At 40.3% G+C, this 27,434-nt stretch overlaps 2 protein-coding genes across 9 annotated transcripts in view; one reads left to right on the top strand and one right to left on the bottom strand.

Annotated features, from left to right (window-relative positions):
• Positions 1-27,388, bottom strand: part of ZNF45 (zinc finger protein 45) — a 43,936-nt gene extending 16,548 nt beyond the window's left edge. For 2 of the 8 annotated variants that reach the window (XM_027618691.2, XM_027618687.2), the window contains exons 1-3: positions 8,697-8,783; positions 5,775-5,846; positions 4,848-4,906 (exon numbers count right to left, since the gene is read on the bottom strand). The gene's annotated coding sequence lies outside the window, so the exon portion shown is untranslated. Of the gene's footprint in view, positions 1-4,847; positions 4,907-5,612; positions 5,681-5,774; positions 5,847-8,696; positions 8,787-20,437; positions 20,477-27,130; positions 27,178-27,330 lie in introns of those variants that run through there. The other 6 variants (XM_027618688.2, XM_027618689.2, XM_027618690.2 and 3 more) reach the window with 6 other exon arrangements.
• On the top strand, positions 18,601-19,458 carry LOC113935967 (nucleolar protein of 40 kDa-like). The gene is made up of 2 exons (XM_027618705.1): positions 18,601-18,926; positions 19,146-19,458. The coding sequence occupies exons 1-2, from the start codon at positions 18,601-18,603 to the stop codon at positions 19,456-19,458; spliced, it is 639 nt and encodes a 212-aa protein (XP_027474506.1).
• Positions 27,389-27,434: the final 46 nt, after the last annotated feature.

Below are 27,434 nucleotides of genomic sequence, written 5' to 3'. Positions count from 1 at the left end.
ACGAATCCAACACTATGAAATCATCCTAAATACCCCAGAAATTGACCTGAACACAACCTGTCAAATAGCTCAAACAAGTAAAGGTAGAGAAGAGGCCCCCCGATGAAGTCAGGAAGTGTGGAGATTCGGTTTCGGAGAAACAGATCGTGGCCTCAGTGGGGAAGAGGGAGCCATGGTTGTGGAGAAGTGTGAGAGACAGATTAACACACAGGGAGCACAGGGGGAAAACGAATCCCCATAGCCACGGGCTCAGAAAGAAAGAGGGGCCACATTTCGGGAGTACTTGCAACCAGCAGGGCTGAAAGCCTGTCGTTTTAAAGGTCAGTGGGCTTGGCTCAGGCAGAGCCTGGAGACATCAGGACTGTTCTCAGAGAGAAGGGAGGGCAAACCGCCTGTGGACATACAGCGTGGAAGCAGCAATCTGAAGTGCGCCTGGAGCACAGAGTGGGGAGGTTATCTGCTCATCTTGGGAGTGTGTTCCAGAGAGGCAGCATTCACGGAGAGACCCTCCTGGAACAAAGAACTGTCAGGTGCCATTGCCCTCCCCCGCCCCTCAGCATAAACAGAGCCACCTGCAGGAACCAGTGAGGCACTGACACTTGCTGACACCAAGCAGAGCACACACGGCACACACAGGAGACACTCCCTGAAGCACCAGGCACTGGGGAACAGAGGACACTACATGGCAGGACACCACAGGACCTCTTCTTCACAAGGCCATTACCATCCAGAAAAGGAGATGCTGCTGACTTTCCGAACACAGAGAAGCAGGCACAGACTTAGACAAAATGAGAAGACAGAGGAATTTGTCCCACATGAAAGAACAGGACAAGGCCACAGCCAGAGATCTCAGTGAAATAGATCTAACTAACATGCCTGGTAGAGAATTTAAAGTAATGGCTACAAAGATACTCACTGGACCTAAGAAAAGAGTGGAGGACATCAGTAAGGCCATTAACACAGAGATAAAAGAATAACAGAGATAAAGGGCTCAATAAACAAAATGAGAAACACACTCAATGGAATGAACAGCAGGCTCGAAGAAGCAGGGAAACGAATTAATGACCTAGAAGACACAGTAATGGAAAGTAATCAAGCTGGACAAAAGAGAGAAAAAAAGAATTCTGCAAAACAAAAACAGACTTAGGGAATTAGTGACTCCATCAAACATAATAACATTCATAGTATAGGGATCCCAGAAGAGAGAGAAAAGGGGACAGAAAAGTTATCTGAAGAAATAATAGCTGAAAACTTACCTAATCTGTGAAGGAAACAGATATCCAGATCTAGGAAGCACGGGAGAACCCCCAACAAAATCAACAAAAGCAGATCCACACCAAGACATATTGTAATTAAAATGGCAAGAATGTAGTGAAAAAGAAAAAAATTTAAAAAGCAGCAAAACAAGACAATTTCTGCGAGCACTTGGTAGGAACTCAGTGAAGACCTGCAGAATGACTGCTGTAATGAACAGCTGACAGATACATCACGTAGAGCAGAGCTTTATTGTTTAACTCCTGAATCATCTGCTCAACATGTAATTATTGGGAGCCTACTCTATATGCCAGCCAAGGATCCGAGACAGGAAAGACACAGCAGTGAATGAAGCGGCTAGGACCATGATCTCATGCGGCTGATATAACGTGGACAAGGACAATAGCAAACTGATAATACAGTGAGAGGTACTTTCAAGAACAAGAAGGCAGGGTCAGGGCACCTGGGTGGCTCAGTCGGTTAAGCATCCGACTCTTGATTTCAGCTCATGATCTCAGGGTCATGAGATCAAGCCCCATGTTGGGCTCTGCACTGGGCGTAGAGCCTGCCTGGGTTTCTCTCTCTCCCTTTCCCTCTGCCCCTCTGCTCCTGAGCTCGCTCTCTCTCTCTCTCAAAAAAAGAGAAAGAACAATAAGGCAGGGTAAAGAGATAAGAAGAAATGGAAGGAGTAGCTGCTGCAGAATAAGTTTTTGTCATGGAGGCTTCTCCCACTTTGACCAGAGACCTGAACCAAGGGAGAGCACGTCATGCAGATATCTGGTATTGGAAGGATGTGGAATTCAGCCAGAGAGAAACAGAAAGTATTTTTTTGTTAAAAAGCCACGAGTCTGTTCTACCAGTGCTTCTCAAACTTTAATGTTCCATGAATCAACTGGGGACCCTGGAAAGGTACAGACACGTGTGTCTCACCCTCAGAAATTCTAAATCAGAACATCAAGGCTAGAGACTAAGAATCTACATTTTTAACAATATCCCAGATGATACTGATGCTGATGCCTTTGGTTTCTGGGTCACTATGTGAGTAGCATCAGTCAAAACAACTCTCCAGGTATTCTCAGATGGACTAAAGACTTGAGGTTTTCACCTTCAACTCTTCTTCTAACCACAACAGAACAAAGAAGTTAGAGAAAGTAAATACATTGCAATCTTCTCTTTCTCTCTGGTTCTAAAAATGGTATTAGAATCAAGGTTTGTTAGGATCAGCAAGAATACCAAAAGCAACTCTAAGCACCTAATTTTACCCACAAGGAAACCCAGGCCATCCAGAAAATACTCTCATTAATAGTTCCAGCAGCTGACAGTTATAACAACTGACTCAGTACCTACCATGGCACCATTTCCATGAATGTTGTACATGTGCTCCTACTTGATCTTCACAAGTCTAGAGACTGAGACAACAATCATCCCCAGTTTACAGGTAAAGAAAATGGAGCACAGAGAAGTAGCTCGGTTCATGATCAACCAGTGGCCAATAGAAAAGTCAAGATTTTCACCCAGAGCCTTATCTACTAGGACCGTAGTTCTCAACTCGGACAGCACATTAGACTCACAAGGGAACTTTAAAAAAAAAGGCGGAGGGTTCAGACCTCATCCACAACTAATCAAATCAGGTCTGTGGAGGTGGGTGGCTGACATGTGCATTTCTACACCCCTCCCGCTGCCCCGGCCACAATCTCATTGTCCAGTCAGGACACTGTACCAGGCACCAATGAACCTAGGCAATAGGGCGCCCAGGCCCAAGCTTTTGTCCTATACTCAGTGCTTGTCAACTCTTGTGCTCATCATTATTGTAAGACCTGAAATTCCATGTGCTGCCTGAACATGTTTGAGCCACAGAGGGCCCAAAGGCCTAGCCATGAGTTCCTCTGCTCTCTCCAGATACGGCCTTGACCCTGGGGTTGAAAGGCTCCCCACCCAGCTACCTCCTCTGCGTATGAACCAGGGTTTTCGATTCAATTACTGGCTCTTTGACATCTGTTATTCCAACCTCTCCATGAGTCCGCTGAATCACAAAGCCAGTCTGTCAACCAAAGCCAGCTTCTGAGAGCACTCAAGAGTCATAATTCCCCTGACCACTGACCCCAACCTGCCTCTTTTCACCAGTACCCAATACAGGTGTCTCCACCTAGTTACTTCCTGCCACTCTAGTCATAAAGGCATACCCCAGTTCCTCTCTCTGCTTCCCAACCCTGAATGTGATAGGCTTCATGTGGTCCTGTATAGCAGGCTACGCCTCTCGATTCTGGGGGAACCATTAAGGGTTAAAAACCTTCTTTCTCAATGGCGTGAACCTCTCCATGTTGCCATTTGACCATCTTTGTAAAATGAAGACCTGACAAAACTCACCCTACCAACTGGACCAGCTGTACCCCACTCAGTCCTCAATCTAACAGGCTTTACTTCCCTGCCAGCCTGTGAAATTATTCAGACAAGCTAATCACATCTTCCTTCGGGAGCCAAGGGTCACTGTACTTTCTTGTCCCTATACAACCCACCTACCATAGCCTCTGCTGGTTTAGTCTATTCCTGGGTGCAACCCCCACACGGCCCTGCATGGCATGTAGCGTCCTCCTCCCATGGACTGTGGGTAAGCTGCTGCCAATCACACCTGCCCAGTGTCAGGTGCCCTGCATTCAGCCATCTCACACTACTTAGAACAAGGATTCTCCTTCCTACACAGGGTGATTAGGAGGTGATCAGAACAGCCTCAGAATCACCCAGAAAGCTAATAGAGAACACAAAAGGCCAGGCTCATTGATATAGTAAAACTCCTAGGTCTTTATAGTCTCACCATTTTTTACCAAGTTCCCTAAAGTGATTTTGGTATGACCCAAATGTGAGAACCACCATGTTATTCTATTCTGCCTCTCAAGGAGTTATCTGAACTGTTGAAGGACACCCAGAAAGTCAAGGGCAGGGTTAGACCTGGCACTCAGGCCTCCTAATTCCCAACTTCCTGCTTCTCTCCATTGTAAGATGCTTTTGGAGGCCTGAGGAACAAGAGTGACTTGTGAATGTCCCTGGAGGCAAATCCCGGGAGTGAAAACAGAGCTTCCATTAACACCAGTGCCATCCAACAGAAATATAATGCAAGTTCCATAGTGTAATTTAAACGTTTCTAGTAGCCACATTAAAAAATGTAAGAAGAAGCAAGTGAGCTCAATCTTAACACTATATTTTATTTAACTCAATATATCCAAAATATTACCAATTCAACCTGCAATCAACATAAAAATTACAGAGACATTTTACATTCCTTTTTTCCATACTAGTCTTTGAAATCCATGTGTGTCTTACACTTACAGCACATCCCAATTAGCACTAGCCATATTTCAAGTGCTCAGTTATCACATGTACCTGACAGCTACCATACTGGATAGTGATGACTTGAACCTTTTTAAAGCAACAGAGACCAAATAACCATCCCCCAGGGACTCTCTGGGTTCAAAAGACAGCAAATTAGTGTTAGTTATAAGTTTAACCAATGGCTTTTACAGAAACTATTCATTTTTGTTCAACTGAATGACAGAACTGAAGTAGTGAAAACGGCAGGCAGGTGAAAAAAAGAATACCTTAAAATCCCCTTTTGCCATTTCGATAACTTGCTGCATCTTTCATGTTGCATAGCCACCTATAATAGGAAAAAGACAACTTTAATCTGTAATATGTCGAGGATTTACAATGTGCCAGGTGCTATTTCAAGCATTTTACATAGCATATCTCTTTTAATATTCACAAAAACTTTAGGAGGTGGATACTGAGAACCCTATTTGGACAGGTAAGAAAACAGAGGCACGGAGCAGTTAAATACTTTGCCCACGGTTATCCAGTCAGAGTGCTAGAGCTAGGTTTTAAACCTAGCTGCTCAAGTTTGACCCTGTCCTGCCCTCTGCTGACTGTGCCACCAGGTCATTTATTCAATAGTCTCTGCCTGTCTCTTCATTTTTAAAAGGCGAATAATAATAATAGCATTGTTACGAAAAATAAGTGAGTTAGTACATGCAAAGCATTGGAACTTCTCCAAGTTGTTAGAAGTGCCCAACAAGTTAGCTATTCTAATCATACCCATTACGGTCTCTGTGCAATAAGCAAAAAATGAAACATTAGGGGCGCCTGGCTGGCTCAGTCTGCTAAGTGTCTACCTTTGGCCCAGGTCATGATCCCAGGGCCTGTGTCGGGCTCCCTGCTCAGTGGGGAGCCTGCCTCTCGCTGTCCCTCTGCTATTCCCCCTGCTTGTTCTCTCTCTCTTTCTGTCAAATAAATAAAATCTTAAAAAAAAAAAAATTAGCATCAACTTGTTTCTAAGGAAATTTGTTTTAGACCATGACATACTGTACCTGATGGTACATCAACTTCTGAATACTCTGAAAAAGTTGGTGGTATTCCGCAGCCGACCACAAGTGAGATCAAAGACAAGGAATGTGAATATAGATTATCTATTTTGTTTCCTAATCCCAGGCTGGGGCTTCCCTTTGGATAGCTACATGAGTCACACTTACTCACTGAATAACTCTTCTCTGCCAACCTCTAGGTTGCTGCTAGGCACTCTGAGGTCCAGGAAACAGTGGTCCCTGCAGCCAACAAGAGAGAGAAAAGAAATCAAAGTTATATGCCAGTGGCAAGAGCAATCCCAAAGGAGCAAAGACAGCCCGTCATCTTCCCTAACTGCAACTCTTTCTAAGTTTCTCCTATAAGTAACATTCTCCTCATTGCCAAGAGTGAAAACCTTAGAGTTGCTGTCAATATCTCTGTGATGGACTGAATTTTGACCCCCTAAAACTCTTATTTTTTTTAAAGATTTTATTTATTTATTCATGAGAGACAGAGAGAGAGGCAGAGGGAGAAGCAGGCTCCCAAGGAGCAGGGAGCCCAATGTGGGGCTCGATCCCAGGACCCTGGGATCATGACCTGAGCCGAAGGCAGACGCTTAACCGACTGAGCCACACAGGCTCCCTGAAACTCTTATGTTAAAGTTCTAAACCCCCCTTAGAATGTGATTATATTTGGAGATAGGGCATTTAAAGAGGAGATTAACTTAAAATGAGTTCTTTACGGTGGGCCCTAAGCCAATCTGACGGATGTCCTAGTAAGAGGAAATCTAGACACACAAAGGGACAGGAGAAGCATTCGCACAGAGGAAAGGCCATGTGAGGACACAGCAAGAGGGCAGCCATCTTTAAGACGAGGAGAGAGGCCTCAGAAGAAGCTAAACCTGCCAACACCCTGATCTATGACTTCTAGCTCCAGAACTGTGACAAAATACATTTCTGTTGCTTAAGCCACCCAGTCTAAGGTATTGTGTTACACCAGTCCTGAAGTATTAATACAATCTCCCTTCCATTGGTCTTCACATATAAACAATGTGTGATACTTAGTTTTTCAGTCCCACCGACTCAACATCTGGGTTTGCTTTAAAATACTCAAGGAGAGGGGTGCTTGGGTGGCTCAGTCAGTTAAGTGTCTGACTCTTGGTTTCTGCTCAAGTCATGATCTCAGGGTCCTGGGATCGAGTCCCGAGTCAGGCTCTGCTGGAGATTCTCTCTCTCTCCCTCTGCTCCTTCTCCTAATCTCTCTCTCAAATAAATAAATAAAATCTTTTAAAATACTCAAGTAGGGGGCACCTGCGTGGCTCAGTCGGTTAAGCATCCACCTTCGGCTCAGGTCATGATCCCAGGGTCCTGGGATCGAGCCCCACCGCATCAGGCTCCCTGCTCAGCGGGAAGCCTGCTTCTCCCTCACCCACTCCCCCTGCTTGTGTTCCCTGTCCCGCTGTGTCTCTCTCTGTCAAATAAATAAATAAAATCTTTTAAAAAAAATACTCAAGGAGAAAAAAATATGTGCATGGAAAGCAGAGAAGCAACAAAATTAGCAAGGACTGAATTAGGGTGATTGTTACATAGGAGTTCATTACATTATATTTTGGGTATGCTTGGAAACTTCCATAGCAAAGAGTTAAGGGAGTAACTATGAATACTGGCATAAAAATTTCATAAAATAAATAAATATACATTTAAAAACTGCTAAACAGAAATGCACTAAGATGTCAAAAAAACTGTCTATATTCTAGCATTAGGAGTTATTCTTAATGCTTTTCTTTATATATTTTCTGAATTCTCTACTATGAGTGTGCATGTCTTCCATAATGAGAACATGAATTATAAATACTGTCTGAAATAAAATTAAATGAGAATGCTTCCAAAATTTTATAAAAAAGTCCAGACTCATGAATCCTGCTTTCAAAATACTCGACAATAAAATTCCAACCTACTTCCATAACTTGATCCCAAATTACTTCTCTGCAGCCAGTTTGCTGTGGTTAAATATTTATATAGCTTATTTTTCTATTTTGTTTCCTAATTCCAATTTGGGGACTTTCAACTTCGGGACCAAGAATAGCCACACACATAAGGAACACACACCCTGGATTCAAATCCACTTCACCCACTGGCAGTGTGACACAGGATAAGTAACTTAGGCTCCTCTGCCTCCGTTTTCTCATCTGTAAAATAGAGGCAGTAACAGTATTCACCTCATAGGGCTTTGGGAAGACTATCTGTGTTAATTTTTATAAAGCCCTCAGGACGACGCTTAGCACTCAAGCTGTGACCATTTTGACTACCAATCATGTCCTGTACATCTTCTACATATTTTCCCAATTATTTAACGGTTGCTAATGAATGAAACACCTTCTACCACCGCAGAAAAAGAAGACGAAAGCTAAGTACGGTCACAGTGGGGCTCTGCTGCCAAGGAGCCCTCTTTCAAAAGTCAGGACAGCGGAAAGAAAGGAGGCTGAGATACTACAGTCTTGTTTGTGGCCCCAGAAAAACCGCAGAAGATATTTGTGGGTGACGCTCTCTTTCTAAAAAACGAGTCAGAAGTAGTCCGGGCACAGCCTCCTTTCCTGCATGGATAAGAAGAGCCAGTAGCACTTGGAAGAGCTTCCAGAGAGGTAACTCTTCCGACTATTATCACAGTGTTTATATTCACAGCTAACACCTTGCCACACGTCCGAATTGCTCCAAACATTTCACTTGTACTATACACCATGAATTCTCAAGACAATATAAGGTAGGTAATATCCCCGTTTCCAGAAAAGGAAACTGAGGCACAGAAAGATTAAGTTCTAGAAGGTGACAGAGCGTGTGGAAGGGGAGGGGAAGGCGAGCTGGGCAGCGGGGAGCCCGGAGACCCTCGAACCCTGCGGAGCCGGGTCCGCCTCCAAGCCGGAGACCAGCCAAACCGCTCCAAACGCAGAGGCTCCGGCGAGGGGAAGACAAGCGGCCGCCCCCCGTCCCTCAACCTCGCTCTCTGCCACTGGCCGACGCTTTTCCTCCCTGTGACCCAGCGCCGGGCGCGGCTGATCCCACAAGCAGGTCAAAAACTTAAAAGAGGTCGCGGGGTTCTGGGGAATCACTCACCTCCCAGAGAGAAACGAAGGCCGCGATCTCAACCTCCCGCAGCGGAAATACCTCCAACTACGCGGAGTTCCTGGACTACATTTCCCAGCATTCCCGAGAGGAACCCGAGCCGCTGTCCCTCCCCCGCGTGAGGAGGAAAAATCGGCTCCCACACCAACTGCGTGAATCCAATTTCCCGGAGTCCACGAAAGGAAAGGGCTTCGCATTCTTGCCCTCCGGTAGCTGAAATGCCTCCGAAGACGCAGAGCACTGTATTATACTCTCCCATTTCTCAAGCGGAGCAGTTTTGCGTTCTCCTGAAGCGGAAGTGCCCCAATCCAGAAAGCGTCTGGACTACAAATCCCAGAATCCTCTGCAGGCCTGAGCTTCCCGCCTACCTGAAATTTCTCTTTTGAATTAGCAGGTGGAGTCTAAGTAAGCCCTGGGGTGCTGTGGAACTAGGCTTGCCTTTTTTCCTCACTGCTCCCTTTCATACGTGACATAGTTGGAAATTGGAAAAACGAAAGGGAAATAATTAGAAAGCCTGCTATGTGTTAGGTAAAAATAGAGATCATAAAAGGACACGCCGAGGTGCACTGAACAAGCCTTCTTTATTACATGGGCCTGGATTCACCTGTGACCAAGAACCCATTAAAAAAGGGTTGCAACCAGGAACGCCTGGGTGGCTCAGTCAGTTGAGCGTCTGACTTGGTTGATTCAGGTCATGGTCTCAGGGTCTTGGGATCAGGCCCCAAGTTCAGCGTGGAGTCTGCTTGAGATTCTCTTCCTCTCCCTCTCCCCCTGCTCACGCACTCTAAAATTTTTTTAAAAATATTTTTTAAAAGGAGATGCAACCATCCAGCAGGATATAAAACAGAAGGAGAAAAATTCCCCGCTTTTCCGTCACTTTAGGAATTTTTTCTTTCATTGGCAGGGAATTGGAGAAAATAGACTATAGAATAGACGCCACCCTATACAGTATCTTTTTTAAAAATCTTCTTGAGGGGCACCTGGGTGGTTCATTCGGTTAAGCATCTGCCTTCAGCTCAGGTCATGGTCTCAGGGTCCTGGGATCAAGCCCCGAGTCAGGCTCCCTACTCAGCAGAAAGTCTGCTTCTCCCTCTCCCTCTCCCCCCGGCTCCCCGCAGTCTCTCTCACTCTCTCTGTCTCAAATAAATAAATAAGATCTTTAAAAAATCTTTTTGGAGTTCAAATTAAGGAATCATATATAATTTTTGCTCTTTTTAGTTGCAATATAATTGACTTATACATTGTATAAATTTAAGGTGTACAACATGTTGATTTGATACATTTATATATTCCAATATATAATCACCATCTTAGCCTCAGGTAACACTACTATCACCTCCCTTAATCATTTTTTTTTTGTGGTAAAAACAAGATCTAGTCTTTTAGCAACTTTGAAGTTTATAGTATTGTTGACTATAATATGCTATGCATTAGCTCTATAGATTCATTGCAATTTGTACCCTTAAAGAGCATATCCCCAATTCCCCCCCACACCCTGTAGTAACCATCATTCTATTCTCTGCTTTTAAGAGTTTGCCTTTTTTAGATTCCACATATGAGATATCATACAATATTTGTCTTTCTCTGGTCTATCTCACTCAGCATAATGCCCTCAAGGTTGCCATCCACGTTGTCCCAAACAGCAGCATTTCCTTCTTTCTCATGGTTGAATAATGTTCCACTGTATATATACAAATTCTTCTTTCTCATGGTTGAATAATATTCCACTGTATATATACAAATTCTTCATTCATTCATTTGTTGATAGACACTTAGATTGTTTCCATATCTTGGTTATTGTAAATAATGCTGCAATAAACATGGGAGTACATGTATCTCTTCAAACTCCTATTTTCATTGCCTTTGGTTATATCTCCAGATATAGTAGAATTGCTGTATCATATGGTAATTCTATTTAAAAAAAAATTTTTAGGAACCTCTATACTGTTTCCAGTTAGTTAGCTGAACCAATTTACATTCTCACCAACAGTGTACGAGGGTTCCTTTACCTCCACATCTTTACCAACACTTGTTATCTCCTGCCTTCTTTGTGGTAGTCATTCTAACAGGTGTGAGGTGATATCTCACTATGGTTTTGGTTTGGATTTCCCTGATAATTAGCCATGTTGAGCATCTTTTTATGTACCTGTTGGCCATTTGGATATCTTCTTTGGAAAAATGTCTGTTTGTTCCTCTGCCCATTTTTAAAAATTGCATTATTTGGTTTTTGTTGTTGTTATTGAGTTGTAGGCATTCTTTATATATTTTGAGTATTGACTCCTTATCTGATACATGGCTTCCAAATATTTTCTCCCATTCCGTAACTTGCCTTTTCATTTAAAAAAATTCTTTGGCTGTGCAGTTTTTAAAATTTTTTCTCAAGTTTTTATTTAAATTTCAAGTAACATACTGTATAATATTAGTTTCAAGTATAGAATTTAGTGATTCATCACTTACATACAACACCTGGTGCTCATCACAAGTGCCCTCCGTAATAACCATCACCTGTTTAACCCATCCCTCCTGCCCACCTCCCCTCTAGCAAACATCAGTTTGTTCTCTATAGTTAAGAGTTTGTTTCTTGGTTTGGCTCTCCCCCCACCATGTTCATTTGTTTTGTTTCTTAAATTCCACATATGAGTGAAATCATATGGTATTTGTCTTTCACTGATGTGCAGAGGCTTTTTAGTTTGACATAATCCCACTTGTAGATTTTTGCTTTTGTTGCCTGTGCTTTTGATGTCATATCCAAAAAATCATTGCCCATTCCAATGTCAAGGAATTTCTTCCCTATGTTATTTCCTAGGAGTTTTATGGTATCAGATTTTATGTTTGTTCTTAATCCATTGTGAGTTAAATTTTGTGAGTGGTGCATAATAGAGGTCCAATTTCATTTTTCTGCATGTGTTTATCCAGTTTTCCCAACACCATTTTTTGAAGAGACTTTCCTTTCCCAATTGAGTGCTCTTCACTCCTTTGTTAAGTATTAGTTGACTGTATATGCAGGAGGTTATTTCTGGGCTCTCAATTTTGTTCCATTTTATCTACTTTTATGTCAGGATCATACTGTTTTAATTACTATAGTTTTGTAAGATAGTTTAAAATTAGGAAGTGTGATGCCTCCAGCTTTGTTCTTCTTTCTTCTAATTGCTCTGGCTATTAGGCATGTTTTGTGCTTCAATACAAAATTTTAGGATTATTTATTTCTATTTCTGTGAAACATGCCACTGGAATTTTGGGCTTGCAATGAATCTATAGATGGCTTCGGGTAGTAGGAACATTTTAACAATATTAATTCTACTTCATGTATACAAGATATCTTTCCATCCATTTCTGGCTTCAATTTCTCTCATCAAAGTCGTAATTTTCAGTATACAAGTCTTTTACCTCCTTGTTTAAATTTATTCCTAAGTATTTTTATTTTTGATGCTATTGTGAATGGAATTCCTTTCTTTCTTTTTTTAGGTATCCCTTTTTTAGTGTATAGAAATCCAGTTTATTTCTTTTTTTTTTAAAGATTTTATTTATTCATGAGAGACAGAGAGAGAGAGAGAGAGAGAGAGAGGCAGAGGGAGAAGCAGGCTCCCGAGGAGCAGGGAGCCTGACGCGGGACCCGATCCCAGGACCCTGGGATCATGACCTGAGCCGAAGGCAGACTCTTAACCATCTGAGCCACCCAGGCGCCCAAATCCAGTTTATTTCTATATGTTGATCCTTTACCATGCAACCTTACTGAATTCACTGATTAGTTCTAACCATTTTTTGGTGGGGTCTTCAGGATTTTCTGTATATAAGATCATATCATCTGCAAACAAAGAAACTTCTTCTCTGATTTGGTGTCTTTTATTTCTTTATCTTACCTGAATGTTCCAGCATTATGTTGAATAGGAATGGTGAGAGTGGGTACGTTGTTTTATTCCTCATCTTAGAGGATAAGCTTTCAACCTTTCACCATTGAGTATGGTAGCTGTGGGTCTGAGGTATATGGCCTCTATTATATTGAGGTATATTCCATCTATATGTGATTTGTTGAGAGCTTTTATCATGAAAGGATGTTGTATTTTTTCTAAAGTTTTTTGATCCTCTGTTCAGATGATCATGTGATTTTTCTTTTTCATTCTATTCATGTGGTGTATCACATTCATCGATTGGCATGTGTTGAATCATCTGTGGGATGATTCAACTAAGTGGATAAATCCCACTTAGTCCTGGTGTATAATCTTTATAAAGTGCTGTTTAAATTAGTTTGCTGATATTTTGTTGAGAATTTTTGCATCCATATTCATCAATAACATTTGTCTGTAGTTTTCTGTGATTGTAGTGTCCCTATCTGGCTTTGGAATCAGGGTAGTGCTGGCCTTCCCTATAAAATGAGTTTGGAAGTGAGACTCTCTCTTCAACTTTTGGAAGAGTTTGAGAAGGATAAGTGTTAATTCTTCATTAAATGTTTGTTAGACATTACTAGTGAAACCATCTGGTCTTGAGCTGTGTTGGATTTGGGGGGAGAGGGTTGTTTTGTTTTGTTTTTCCTTTTTTCCCCTTATTTGTTATTGGTTTGTTTAGATTTTCTATTTCTTTCTGATTCAGTCTTGGTAGGTTGTATGTTTCTAGAAATTTATCCCTTTCTTCTTGGGATATCTAATTTGTTTGCATATAATTGGTCATACTAGTTACTTATGATTCTGTGAATTTCTGTGGTATCAGTTGTAATGTCTCCTCTTTCCTTTTTGACTTTGTATCAGTATTTTTTTCTTAATCTAAAGATTTGTCAATTTTATCTTTTAAAAAAACAGCTCTTAGCTTCACGAATATTTTCTATTGTTTTTCTGGTCTCTCATTTATGCTCTAATCTTTGTTTTCTCCTCCTTTTTTCAACTTTGGGCTTAGTTTCTTCTTTTTCTAGTTCCTTCAGGTGTGAAGTTAGGTTGTGTGAGATCTTTTTATTTTCTTAATCTAGAGGTTTGTTGTTATAAGCTTCCCTCTTTAAACTGCTTTTGTAGCATCCCATAGGTTTTGGTATGTTGTGTTTCTATTTTCACTTGTTGCAAGATATATTTTGATTTCCCTTGTGATTTCTTCTTTGACCCGTTGGTTGTTCAAGAGTATGTCATTTAATTTCCACATATTTGTAGATCTTCCGGCTTTCCACCTGTTACTGATTTCTAGTTTCATACTATTGTGGTCAGAGGAGATACTTGATATGATTTCACTTTTATTAAACTTACTAAGACTTATTTTGTGGTCTATCATATGAACTATTTTGGAGAATGTTCTATGTGTGCCTGAGAAGAATATGTATTCTGCTACAGTTGGATGGAATGTTCTATTTATATCAGCTAAGTCCATTTGGTCTAAAATATGATTCAAATCCAACATTTCCTTGTTGATATTCTGTTAGGATAATCTATCCATTGTTGCACTGTTACCTATTTCTCTCTCCAGATCATACTTGCTTAATATAGTTAGGTGCTCCAATATTTGATATGTATTTATTTTTTTAAAATATTTTATCTATTTATCAGAGAGACAGAAGCAGACCCCTTGCTGAGCAAGGAGCCCAATGTGGGACTTGATCCCAGGACCCTGGGATCATGACCTGAGCTGAAGGCAGACACTTAACCGACTGAGCCACCCAGGCGTCCCGATGTGTAGATATTTATGACTGTGATATCTTCTTGAGGATTTGACCCCTTTTTCATTATATAATGACCTTATCTATCTCCTGTTCTCATTTTGGCTTAAAGTCCATTTTGTCTGATATAAGTATAGCTACCCCTGCTCTTTTGGTTTCAACTTGCATGGAATATCTTTTTCCAGCCATTCACTTTGATCCTTTGTGTGTCCTTAAAGCTGAAGTGAGTCTCCTACACAGCATGTTGTTTGGTCATTAAAAAAAAAAATCCATCTGGCCTCTCTAGGCCTTCTGATTGGATAATTCAATCCATTTACATCTAGAGTAATTATTGATAGGATAAGGACTTACTAATGCCATTTTATTTTTTCTGGTTATTTTGTAGTGGGCTATTCCTTTCTCCCTCTTTTGCTACCTTCTTTCAAGAATTGGTGATTTTTCTCTAGTGGTATGTTCTGATTCCTTTTTTATCTTTTGCAAATCAACTATAGACTTTTGCTTTGTGGTTACTATTAGGCTTACATAAAACATCTTAGAACAGTCTATCTTAAACAGATAACAACTTAACTTTGATCATATCCAAATACTCAACACTTCCCCCCACTTTTATGTTTTAATGTCACAATTTACCTCTTATAGTTTGTATTCATTAACAAATTACAGTATCTACAGTTATTTTTATGCTCTTGTCCTTTAAACTTTATACTATAGTTAAGGGGTTAACACACCACCATGCTAAGAGTATTCTGAATTTGACTATACATTTACCTTTGCCAGTGTGTTGTATATTTTCATATTTTTTCATATGTTACTAGGTAGCATCATTTTATTTCAGCTTGAAGAACTCTTTTTCGCATTTTTAAGGCAGGTCTAATGGTGATGAATTCCTTCAGTCTTTGTTTGTCTGGGAAAGTCTTTGTTTCGCTTTCATTTCTGAAGGATATTCTTGTCAGATAAAGTATTCTTGGTTGGCAGAGTTTTTTTATTTTCTTCTTTCAGCCTATCACAGAAGTAAAATGCCTCTTTATCACATCATAGCAAGGATGTACAATCAACATGATTTATGACTATAAAAGTGTTGACCTTGATCATCCAGATGAGGTAGGGTTTGTCAGGTTTCCCCATTATAAAATTTCTCTTCTTTCCCCCTTTCCATATTGTACTTTTTAGAAGGGAAGTCACTGTGTACCCCAAACTGAGAAAATGGGGGATTATGCTCACCCCCTTGTGGGCAGAGTAGCTACATATTTTTTTGTGAATATTTCATTTTTAAAAAATTGTTTATTTAAATTCAATTTAGTTAACATATAGTGTATTATTAGTTTCAGGGGTAGAATTTAGTGATTCATCAGTTGCATATAACACCCAGTGCTCATTACATGAAGTGCCCTCCTTGATGTCCATCATCCACTTACCCCATCCCCCTATCCACCTCACCTCCAGCAACCCTCAGTTTGTTTCTTATAGTTAAGAGTCTCTTATGGTTTGCCTCTCTCTCTGTTTTTATCTTATTTTTTCCTTCCCTTCCCTTGTGTTCATCTGTTTTCTTTCTTAAATTCCACATATGAGTAAAATCTTATGGTATTTTTCGTTCTCTAATTTATTTTGCATAGCATAATACCCTCTAGTTCCATCCACATAATGGCAAATGGCAAGATTTCATTCTTTTTGATGGCTGAGTAATAATCCATTGTATATGTATACCACATCTTCTTTATCCATTCATCTGTTAATGGATATCTGAACTCTTTCCATATTTTGGCTATTGTGGACATTGCTGCTATAAACATCGGGGTGCACGTGCCCCTTCAAATCACTATTTTTGTATCGTTTGGAGAAATAGTAGTGCAATTGCTTGTTCATAGGGTAGTTCTATTAACTTTCCGAGGAAGCTCCATACTTTTTCCCAGAGTGGCTGCAGCAGTTTGCATTCCCATCAACAGTGTAAAAGGGTTCCCCTTTCTCTGTATCCTCATCAACAGCTGTTCTTTCCTGGGTTGTTAATTTTAGCCATTCTGACATGTGTGAGGTGGCATCTCATTGTAGTTTTGATTTGTATTTCCCTGATGATGAGTGATGTTGAGCATTTTTTCATGTGTCTTTTAGCAATTTGTATGTCTTCTTTGGAGAAATGTCTGTTCATGTCTTCTGCCCATTCCTTGAGTGGATTATTTGGTTTTGGGGTGGGGAGTTGGATTAAGTTCTTTATAGATACTAACCCTTTATCTGGTATGTCATTTGCAAATATCTTCTCCCATTCTGTAGGTTACCTTTTAGTTTTGTTGGTTGTTTCCTTTGCTGTGCAAAAGCTTTTTATCCTGATAAAGTCCCAATAGTTTATTTTTGCTTTGTTTCCCTTGCCTCTGGAGACATGTCTAGCAAGTCATTGCTGCAGCCACAAAGAGGCTGCTTCCTGTGTTCTCTAGGATTTTGATAGATTCTTGTCTCACATTTAGGTCTTTCATCCATTTTGAATGTATTTTTGTGGTGGTTTTGTGGTGGTGTAGAAAGTGGTCCAGTTTCATTCTTTTGCATGTAGCTGTCCAATTTTCCCAACACCATTTGTCAAAGAGACTGTCTTCTAGGAATATTTCATTTTTTAATGCTAGTATAATTTTTTACTTTCAGTTTCTAATTTTGTACTTATCTATTTCTCCTTTCAATTTCGATTAGTTTTGCTTCATATATCTTGTAGCTATGTTGTTAAATAAAACACATTTGGGATTGTTAGGTCTTCTTAGTGAATTGATCCTCTATAATTGTGTAATATCCAACTTTATCTCCACTAATTTCCCTCATTCTATAGTCTAGATCGTCTGATACTAATGTAAGCACATCATTTATATTTTTTTATTGTGGCAAAATACATGTAACATAAAATTTACTATTTACCCATTTTTTTATTTTTGAGAGAGAGAGCGAGCAAGGGGGCAGGGGCAGAGGGAGAGGGAGAAAGAGAGTGTCAAACAGATTCCACACTCAGTGCAGAGCCCAATGTGGGGCTCAATTTCACAACCCTGATATCATGGACCTGAACCTAAATCAAGAGTTGGACACTTAACCAACTGAGCCACCCAGACACCCCTACTATTTATCCATTTTTAAGTGCAAAATTCAGTAGCATTAAGTATATTCACACTATTGTGCAACAGCACTACTATCAATCTTCAAATTTTTCATTTTCTCATACCGAAATCTGTATCCATTAAACAATAACCTTCCATCCTCCCTCCCCCTAGTCCATGGTAAGCATTGTACATTCTGTACCTATTTTACTATTTTAAGTACCTCATATAAGTGGAATCATGCAACATTTGCCCTTTTGTGTCTGGCTTATTTCATTTAGCATAATGACTTCAAGATTCATCCATATTTTAGCATGTGTCAGAATTTCATTCCTTTTTAAGGCTGAATAATATTCTATTGTATGTATTCACCACAATTTGTTTATCCATTCATCCACTGATGGACATTTGGGTTATTTCCACCTTTATGGGCTACTGCAAATAATGCTGCTATGAACATTGGTGTACAAATATCTGTTTGAGTCCCTGCTTTAAATTCTTTAGTTTATATACTAAAAGTGGAATTGATTAATCAAATGGTAAGTCTATGTTTAATTTTTTGAGGAATTGCCATACCATTTTCCACAGAAGCAGTACCTTTTACATTCTAACATGCACAAGAGTTCCAATTTTCCACACTCAAGCCAACACTTGTGTCAGCTATCTTCTGATTCATGGCTCCATGTGCACATTTTTTATCATTTTATTTTCAATCTCTCTATATCATTATATTTAAAGTGATTTTCCTGAAGACAGCATATAGTTGGGCCATCTTTTTATAAACAATATGACAAACATTGTCTTTGCTCACTGTCTTTAGACTTTACATTTAATTATTGATATGGTTTGATTTAGGTTACCATTTTATTACTTTGTCTTTTTCTGTTCCTATTTTTCACATTTTCTGTCTTCTTTTGGATTGTTTGTGTATTTTTGAGTAGTCCGTATTTATTTATATATTGTCTTTAAAGCTCTATTATTTTGGTTTGGTTTTTTTGTTTCCTGTTTGCTTGTTTTAGTGTTGATCTGGGAAACTTTACGTGTATATATACATATACGTAACTTTTTGTGGACTACTTGAGTAAGTATTTTATGACTTGACATAAAACACAAAAGCCTTGGAAGACCCAGAGTTGACACAGAGACACCTGAATTAGCTTTAGCAGAAGAGAAATGGAGGAGCCATAGAACATTAAGGATGAATTCAGGAAGACCCAAGACCATTGAGAACTTGCCTGCACTCTACACCATTTTCCAAGGAGAGGTTGGTATGGTGACAGACTATAGAGGTTTTATCAAAATCCCATGCTGTCAGAAGCAAACTCTGGGTCATCAAACTCACATGTCATCCTGTCGCATGGAAAAGCCCTCTGAAATAGATGTCAGAGACAAAGTGTGGGTGAAGCTTATTGGCCAAGCAATGAAAAATGATAGGATAAAAGTATCCCTCTCCATGAAAGTCATCAACCAAGGGACTAGGAAAGACCTCAACCCCAACAATGTTATCACTGAGCAAGAAGAGAAGTGGAGGGATGCCTGGATGGCTCAGTCAGTTAAATGTCTGCCTTTGGCTCAGGTCATGATCTCAGGGTCCTGGGATCAAGTCCCTCATTGGGCTCCTTGCTCAGTGGGGAGCCTGCTTCTCCCTCTGCCTGCTGCTCCCCCTGCTTGTGCTCTCTCTCTCTCTCTCTGACAAATAAATAAATAAAATCTTAAAAAAAAAAAAAAAGACAAAGCAGAGAGGTGGAGGTGGTCCTTCCAGGATTACACTGCACAGATCACCCTTAAGGCTGTCCTGAACACTACCTGCAAGAAGTGTGGCTGTAAAGGCCACTTTGCAAAGGATTATTTTATGCAACCAGGAGGCACCAAATATTCTCTGATACCTTATGAGGAAGATGAGAAGGAAGAGGCAAAGTCAGCAGAGTTTGAGAAGCCCGACTCCATGAGGAATTCTTCTAGAAAAAGGAAGAAGAAAAAGAAACATAGAGACAGGAAGTTATCTGACCCTGACAGTTTAGACTGTGAGAATGACACAGGCAAGAGGGCCAGATAAACATCAAAAGACAGCAGGGCATCAAAGAAGGAGGAAGAGGGGAGTGGGAGGGGAAGGAGGAGCACAAGGAGTGGGAATGAGAGTAGAGGGGGTGGTTGAGAGAAGGAAGAACCAGGAGTCTTGTACCTTGAAGCCCTGGCCCCTACCCCACTGACTTCTTGCCCATGGGAGATGTCTTCCCCTCATGCAGCAGGCAGGTTTGGGAGTTAGATGTCAAAAGCATCTGCCTGAAAGAGTTTTTGTTAACTTATCGTTCCTGGTCCCTTTGCAAGTGACTCCTGCAGCTCACCCATTCATTCACTCAATTGCCTTCATTCAGCAGCAGGTCCCATTACCTTCTCCAGCTGCCACTGGCAGAGCCAGATTCCCGCACAGGAGTCCAGACAACAGCCACAGGTACTGCTATGGAGGCAAGTCTGGCTGTAGTTGGAGGACAGAGTGATTGTTGGGTCTGTCCTGGGTTGATTGGTGAGTGATGTCTGCAGTATCCAACACAGGGGCAAAGGGAGACCAGCAGGGTGAGGGAGAACATGGTAAGAAGTGGTGCTCTTTTTCCATCCCCCCCAACATGATTCTACCATGCTACAAGTGACAGCCAGAAAACCATTGTTTCCAGTGACCATGCTTGTGTGTGACATTCCGTCAGAAAACAACCAGATAGCTCAAGCCAAGATCATTGCTTTACTTTGTATTTACTATTGTATGAGTCAATTGGTTCCACTTCAAGTCTCTGCTTAAATTCCTGGCACTAAAACAAAACAAAACAAAAACAAACAACAAGAACAAAAACATGGAAGCCTTACAACTATCCAAGTCCTTTTGTCATTCCTTTTATGTTATAGTGGTCATATGTATTGTATCTACATACATACATTGAAAAACCCCAGCAGACAACATTATGATTTTTTATTCAAACACCATGCATATGTTAAAGAACTTAAAAGGGGAAATACTGTATTATATTTACTTAAATATTTACCATTTCTGTTGCTTCCTGAGATTTTTCATCTGCTATCATTTCTCAACATTTCCTTTAGAGTAGGTCTGCTGGTGGTGAATTCTCTTAGTTTTCCTTCATCTGAAAATGTCTATTTTGTCTTCACTTTTGAGTTTTTTTCCTGGCTTGACAATTCCTTTCTTTCAGCACATTTAAGATGTTGCTCCACTGTCTTCTCACATACATGGTTTCTAATTCAAAATACACAGTGATGTGAAACATTGTTCTCCTATTTATAATGTATAATTTTTTCTACATGTTTTTAAGCATTTTAAAAGTTCACCTGTGGCCTTTTATAGTTTAACTATGGTAAGTCTGATGATTTTGATTTTAACATGTTTGGGTTTTATTGAGCTTTTGAATCTGAAAAATGTGTCTTTTACCAAATTGTAATTTTCAACTATTATTTCTCCAAAATGTATCTTATTCCTCTTTCTTCTCTCCTTCTGGAATTCCAATGACATAACACAAATATTAGGCTTTTTGATATTGGCCCAAAGGTCACTGAGGCTCAGTGGAGTTTTTTCTAATTTTTCTTTCCCTACTTCAGACTGGATACTTTCTACTGATCACTTTTCAATTTTACTGAGCTGCCTTTGTCAGCTCTACTCTGCTTTTATGCCCCTTCATTGAACTTTTAAATTTTAGTTATTGTATTTGAAAATTCTAAAATTTCAATTTGGTTGTTTTTATAGTTTCTATTTCTCTCCTGAGAACTTCCATACTTCCATTCATTTCAAGAGTGTTTACCTATACTTTATGGAGAATGGTGATAATATCTGCTTTATTACTGTAATAAAATAATCTTTGCCTTGTAATTCAAACATCTGATATATTTAGGGGTTGATATCTCTTAGTTGTCTTTTCTCTTAAAGTTGGTCAGATATTTCTGGGTTCTGTGTATCAAGTAATTCTGTACTATGTCCTGGACATTTTAATTATAACATTATAAGAGTATGGTTCCTATTAAGATCTTGGAATATATTGATTTTTTGTTTCAGCAATCAACTGGGTTATGTTCAAATCACAAATTATGCCTCACTTTCTGTATGAGTTGGTTCCAAAACCCTGGATATATTGTTTGGGTCTGTCATTCATTGAGCCATTCAGAAATTAGTGAGGTTTTTTTTTTTAATATTTTATTTATTTTATTTATTTATTTATTTATTTATTTATTTGAGAGTGAGAGCATGAATGTGGGGAGGGGCTGAGGGACCGGGAGAGGGATAAGCAGACTCCCTGCTGAGTGTGGAGCCCGGTGCCAGGTTCCATCCCAGGACCCTGAGATTATGACCTGAGCTGAAATCAGACACTTAACTGATTAAGTCACCCAGGCACCCCAGAAATTAGTTGAGTTCTGAGCAATGTCTTTTCTACACTTCTTTGGGTATGCTGTGACTGTGCAGCTTAGGGGTAAGCCTGGAAATTGTATCAGTTCATCCATAGAACCAGAGTATCTCCTTCTTTAGCAATGTCCTCTTCTGAATCTCCTCTCACACATTGGATCCTAAGGGCCCTCTTTCCAAGTTTCTTTGACCCAAAAGATGAGATTCTCTCAGAGTTTTAGCCACCCTATCACATACTTCTGTACTACTGGGCCACCCTTGGGTTACAATGGTGAAAGAAAGTTAGATATATAATGACCATTCCTCCCCACACTCTACATAGCAAAAGCTCTTTTCCCAGTTCCTGTATCTAGAGAAATGGGTTTTAACTCAGGATTTCATATGCACTGACATCAGTGCAGTTCCATCACTAGTGCTGGCCTTGGGCAGGCACCAGGAATGGGGGGCAGATGTAGAACAGAAGAAAAGGGGGATTTCCCCCCCAATACTCTCAGGGTCACAGGGGCCCTCTTTTCTAGTGCTTTGGTCAGAGGATAAGTTTCTCTCAGGATTTTTGCCTCTCTGTTCCCAGGCTGTATCCCAGTATGGCCAACTGTCAGTTCAAAGCCAGGAGATAAAACAAGGGGCAAAATAAATAAGTAAATAAAAGGAAATTCACCTTGCCATACTAACTGATCTTCAAGTTTTGATTCTCTCCTTTTTTTAAATATATTTTTTTAAAGATTTTATTTGAGAGAGAGAATGAGAGAGAGAGAAAGCACATGAGAGAGGGGAGTGTCAGAGGGAGAAGCAGACTCCCCGCTGAGCAGGGAGCCCGATGCGGGACTCGATCCTGGGACTCCAGGATCATGACCTGAGCCGAAGGCAGTCACTCAACCAACTGAGCCACCCAGGCACCCCGATTCTCTCCTTAATCTGCCCGCTATTATTTGCTTTACAAAGTCCTCGGGTAGTTGCTCTTTGTATTTTATCTAGAGTTTGCGGTTGTAATCCATGGGGGAGATTGGCTGTAGTGGGTTTAGTACATCTCAGCTGTGCCTGTAATGTTCCACTTACTTTTATGCTTTATATTGAACTTACTGCATATGTTACATTTATATAAGCTTTAAATCACACAACAAAATGTTAGAGTTTTGTTTAAACAGTCATGTGTTTTAAAGACACTGAGAAAGAAAAAGGTAGCCCATATATTTACTATTTTGTGCACACTTCTTTTCTTCCTAACAATCTATGTTTTTTTTTATTATGTTCAGTTAGCCAACATATAGTTCATCATTAGTTTTTGATGTAGTGTTCAATGATTCATTAGTTATGTATAACACCCTGTGCTCATCACAACAATCTGTGTTTTCATTTGATATCTTCCCTTCAACCTGCAGAAATTCCTTCAGCATTCCCTGTAGTTAAGGTCTTCTGACGACAAATTCTCTTAACTTTTTTTTTAATCTAAAAGTATCTTCATTTTGCTTTCATTGTTGAAGGATATTTTTACTGGATGAATAATTTGGGGTTACTCTTTTGGCCCTTTAATTGTGTTACTCCATTGTCTTCAGTCTTTCAATTTTTTAATGAAAAGTCAGCAATCATTTGTATCATTTCCCCCTTATGTAATGTGTCCTATTTACATAGCTTCTTTCACAATTCTATTTATATTTGCTTTAAGACAGTTTTATTATGTTGTGTCTCCTGTAGTTTGTTTTGTTATCCTTCTTAGAGTTCCCTGAACTTCTTGAATCTATAAATTTATATTTTTCACTAAATTTTTTTCCAAGGTTGTACTGTATCCTGGAGGATGGCACTCCATTCTTGTAAAGTATATCCTCCAACCTGGCATTTTAGCTGTGTCCTCAAAAGGCCTTCTGATGCTTTATCAGGTTGGCAACTTTTTGTTGGTACAATATATAATACAATGGAACCTATGGTCCTGGCCCAACTCCTGCATCTCCTTTCCAGCAAAGTAGGTTCTTGGTTGGATGGAATGTTATTGGGGTCCATGACAATGGTCAAAAGCTCTGTAAGCCTTCATATGCTAGTACTAGCTGAAGCCCTGAGGACAGGAAAGGTAAACCCATAATCAGAATATGTGTTAATTCCTGTCCAGTGTGGAAGTAGTTCTGCCTTGCCATCAAATGGTTGGTTGGTCTCCTTGAGGGACTGTGCCATATCTGGGACTCTGAATTTGTCTCTGTTGTTAGCAAGCTGACTATTTTGTGACACTAATAGCTACAACAACTTTGGTAAATGAAAGCCCATGCTGTTTGGCCCATGGGTAACTTCTATCCCTGCCACCATCGTGCCACAATTAGGAAAACAATGACAAAGACTAGATGATATTAACTGACCACATCATTTCGTCTACCTGATGTACTTTCCCACTCACAGTACATGCTCTCTGTGGGTATTAATGTAAAATACAAAGTTGTTTACATACACTTCATGCCTACTACCATTTCTCTCCACATCCCTCCACCCCAGGCCTCCTTTTCCTTGATCTTCCAATCTTGTTCTTCTCAGATACCTTACTAATTGACAATCCATGCACCACTGCACATGAGGCCATATATATTCTAACTTTAGGTCACTTCCTTTCACACAAAGGGGATTATCAGATATACTGATAAAATTCTTTTTTTTAAGATTTTATTTATTTGACAGAGAGAGAGATAGCGAGAGCAGGAACACAAGCAGGGGGAGTGGGAGAGGGAGTAGTTTTCCTGCTGGGCAGGGAGCCCAATGCGGGGTTCGATCCCAGGACCCCGGGGATCATGACCTAAGCCGAAGGCAGACACTTAACAACTGAGCCACCTGGGAGCCCTGATATACTGATAAAACTCTTACTCCACTGGGGGAATTTTCAGGGCCACTCCTGAATGGCGCTATAGAGTACTGTCCATCCATTTCTGGCTTGTATACTGAATGGATGAATATGTGAATCAAACTCAGGATTTTTCCTCCTCTATCAGCTGGTCATAAATGATCCCCCATGAAGCCATATATGAGCTAAGGGAGAGGTACTGATGCAACCACGGTGAATGAAATGGGAGTCTGGGTTACATATTCATGTGACCTGCTTGTGCACTCTGGTCCTGATAATGCTTGATTCCAGATGTACCACTTTCGTCTACAGTGAGCAGTTATGATTTGGTGGGTCTGAGAGAACCCAACTCACAGTGGACACTTATAGGCACTATAGGAACTACAGCCTACAGGAAATGCATACTGAGGCATTTAGGATTTTATTAAAAATGGAAGGAAATATAACTTTAAAAGTCAATGTAAAGAAAGAGAACATCAAAATAAAACTACTAGCACTGACAATGACCACTTTGCCATTCCAAGTTACCATTTCTAATTGTGATAAGGCCTTACACAGGAACTAAAGCTCTAATGTTGCATTTCACTGGATTACTGGTAACAATGTATTAATTACCTATAATTTGAAGTATGGCAAGTAGTTCTCTGTTGACAAATTGAATGGTCTTAAACAGGCAGTCTTCTCTGAATCAGTTTTCTCTTCAGCAAATGGAAATAACAATGATGCTTGACACAGAATTCAGGACATGACTCCCTAATCTAGTCCTACTTACCTGCTCTAAGCCAAACTGCCTCTCTATGTATAAATTATGTCTTTAGTCCAGGGCTTTTCAAACTTATCTAAAAAATTCCTTCACAGCTTAGGAGAATGGAAGCTTACCTCTGAGATAGAAGACAGACACAAAAGCTGCATACAGACACAAAACCTCTCGCATACAGAGCATGTGACTATGAATTCCCTCTTTTGTGAAAGATATGCTGATTTGTATTCTTCCCCTTGAAAAAAATCTATCTGAACATAAAATATCCAAATGATTTGACAGATAAATGACAAATCCTCCTTTACCCAAATCTTAAAGTTATTGCTCTGAAAAGATGTAATATTCCTCTCTTTATTTCATTGCTGAGAAGAGTAAGAAGGTTTATGGTCACTCACAAATATACACAGTCTTACTATCACAGGGTTTTATAATCATATAATCAAAATCACACATATCCAACTCAAAGTCATGCAGCTTCTCACACAAGTCTGTTCACACAGGAATTCACATTTACAGTATCTACAGAATGCACACATAAGAAAAGCATATCTTTCAAAATATCACATAAATTTTAAGTCATACAGATAAAAACATATAATCTCATAGCTAAAGTCACAGTCTAATAGGCCTCAAAAAATGCATCATATTATATAATTCCATACACAGTCACAAAGGCACTCAAACTTTTTATTGCCTATTCCCCAAGAGTCTTGGAAAGAAAAAAATTTTAGGAGACTGAAAAACATGTTCAAACTTCACTTCCAAGGTACTCAGACAGCTGGGGAAGGAAATGTTGCACTCCATACTGGGGCCATTGGAGGGGCTCTCATGAGAGAAGCTCAGAGTTCACAGGCAGTTGCACCTAAACTCGGAGGGTATGGTGCTGTATTCCCAAGTCCCAGTGGGGAGTTGGAAGAGGTATTAAGATAGATAGAAATCTGGTTTGATTTGACTAAGATGCCAGGCTGCACTATGACTTTCATAGGCCCCTTCTTCCATAAAAAAAAAAGAATAAAAATTATATTTTACGATTGTTTAGGTATAGTAATAATAAATTAAATATTAACGTTTCTTTGACAAACATTTGCTTAATTCTGACTTTAAAGACTTAAAACAAATAAAATAAAAAATAACAATAAATAAATAAATACAACACTTTTTGTGTGCCTCCAAAAGTATTGTGGGCCCTAGGCATTTTGCCACTGTGCCTCATGAATGAGTCAGCCCTTCTAGGATGTGTCTTGGACAAAAGTCACAGAGACTTATTGTTAATGGAAAGAACTTACTGGGCATGAAGAATTTCGGGGTTGGGATGTAGGTGTGAGGAGGAACAGGGCTTAATAAATTTTATATAACCTCAAAATCTGAAATACAAGCCACTATCACATCCAGAGAACACACTCTGAAACAAATCACAACCAGAAACACAACATCCCCCCCAACACACACAGTTACAGATACACAATGGGTTCCACAGTGTCACAAAGAATGAAAACCCAAACACACCTACACCTGCCGAGTCACTGTTTCTTTAAAAAAAATGCACAGGGGCGCCTGGGTGGCTTAGTCGGTTAAGCGTCTCCCTTCGGCTCAGGTCTTGATCCCAAGGTCCTGGGATCCAGCCCCGCTTGGGGCTCCCTGCTCAGCGGGGAGTCTGCTTCTCTCTCGCCCTCTGCCCCTCCCCCCGCTCATGCTCGCGCTCTCACTCTCAAATAAATACATAAAATATTTTTAAAAATAAAACAAATGCATACCTAACACCTGCTGTGCTCCTGGCTCTACTCCAGGCGCTGGTGCTACCCTGGGGTGCGAAAGACAAAAGTTCTGAGCCCCTCACAGAACTCGCATCTACGGAACCACTGCACCCAGGAACCCGCTACCTCCACTTCCCGCGTGCAGGGTCGAGGCTCTGGCGTCCGCTACCCTTGCTCTGCTTTCTACAGCCTGGACTCACATTCCACTCGCTTCCCTCACCGGTGTAGAACCTGAGATTACGGTGCTCCACAGTTCGGCTCATCCTCGCGCCGCGCCGGCACACGCCTGCGCCTGCGCACTCCG

Source organism: Zalophus californianus, chromosome 17 (assembly GCF_009762305.2).
Source record: "Zalophus californianus isolate mZalCal1 chromosome 17, mZalCal1.pri.v2, whole genome shotgun sequence".
Lineage (NCBI taxonomy): Eukaryota > Metazoa > Chordata > Mammalia > Carnivora > Otariidae > Zalophus > Zalophus californianus.
The sequence above is the reverse complement of the archived record's forward strand: the minus strand, read 5'-3'. Positions and strand labels throughout refer to the sequence as shown.

Bases quoted from the DNA above. Each gene is read 5' to 3' on its own strand.
- LOC113935967 (XM_027618705.1), top strand. From the start codon at position 18,601: ATGAATTCAGGAAGACCCAAGACCATTGAGAACTTGCCTGCACTCTAC. The intron at 18,927-19,145 runs GTGGAGGGATGC...CAAAGCAGAGAG, and splicing joins ATCACTGAGCAAGAAGAGAA to GTGGAGGTGGTCCTTCCAGG.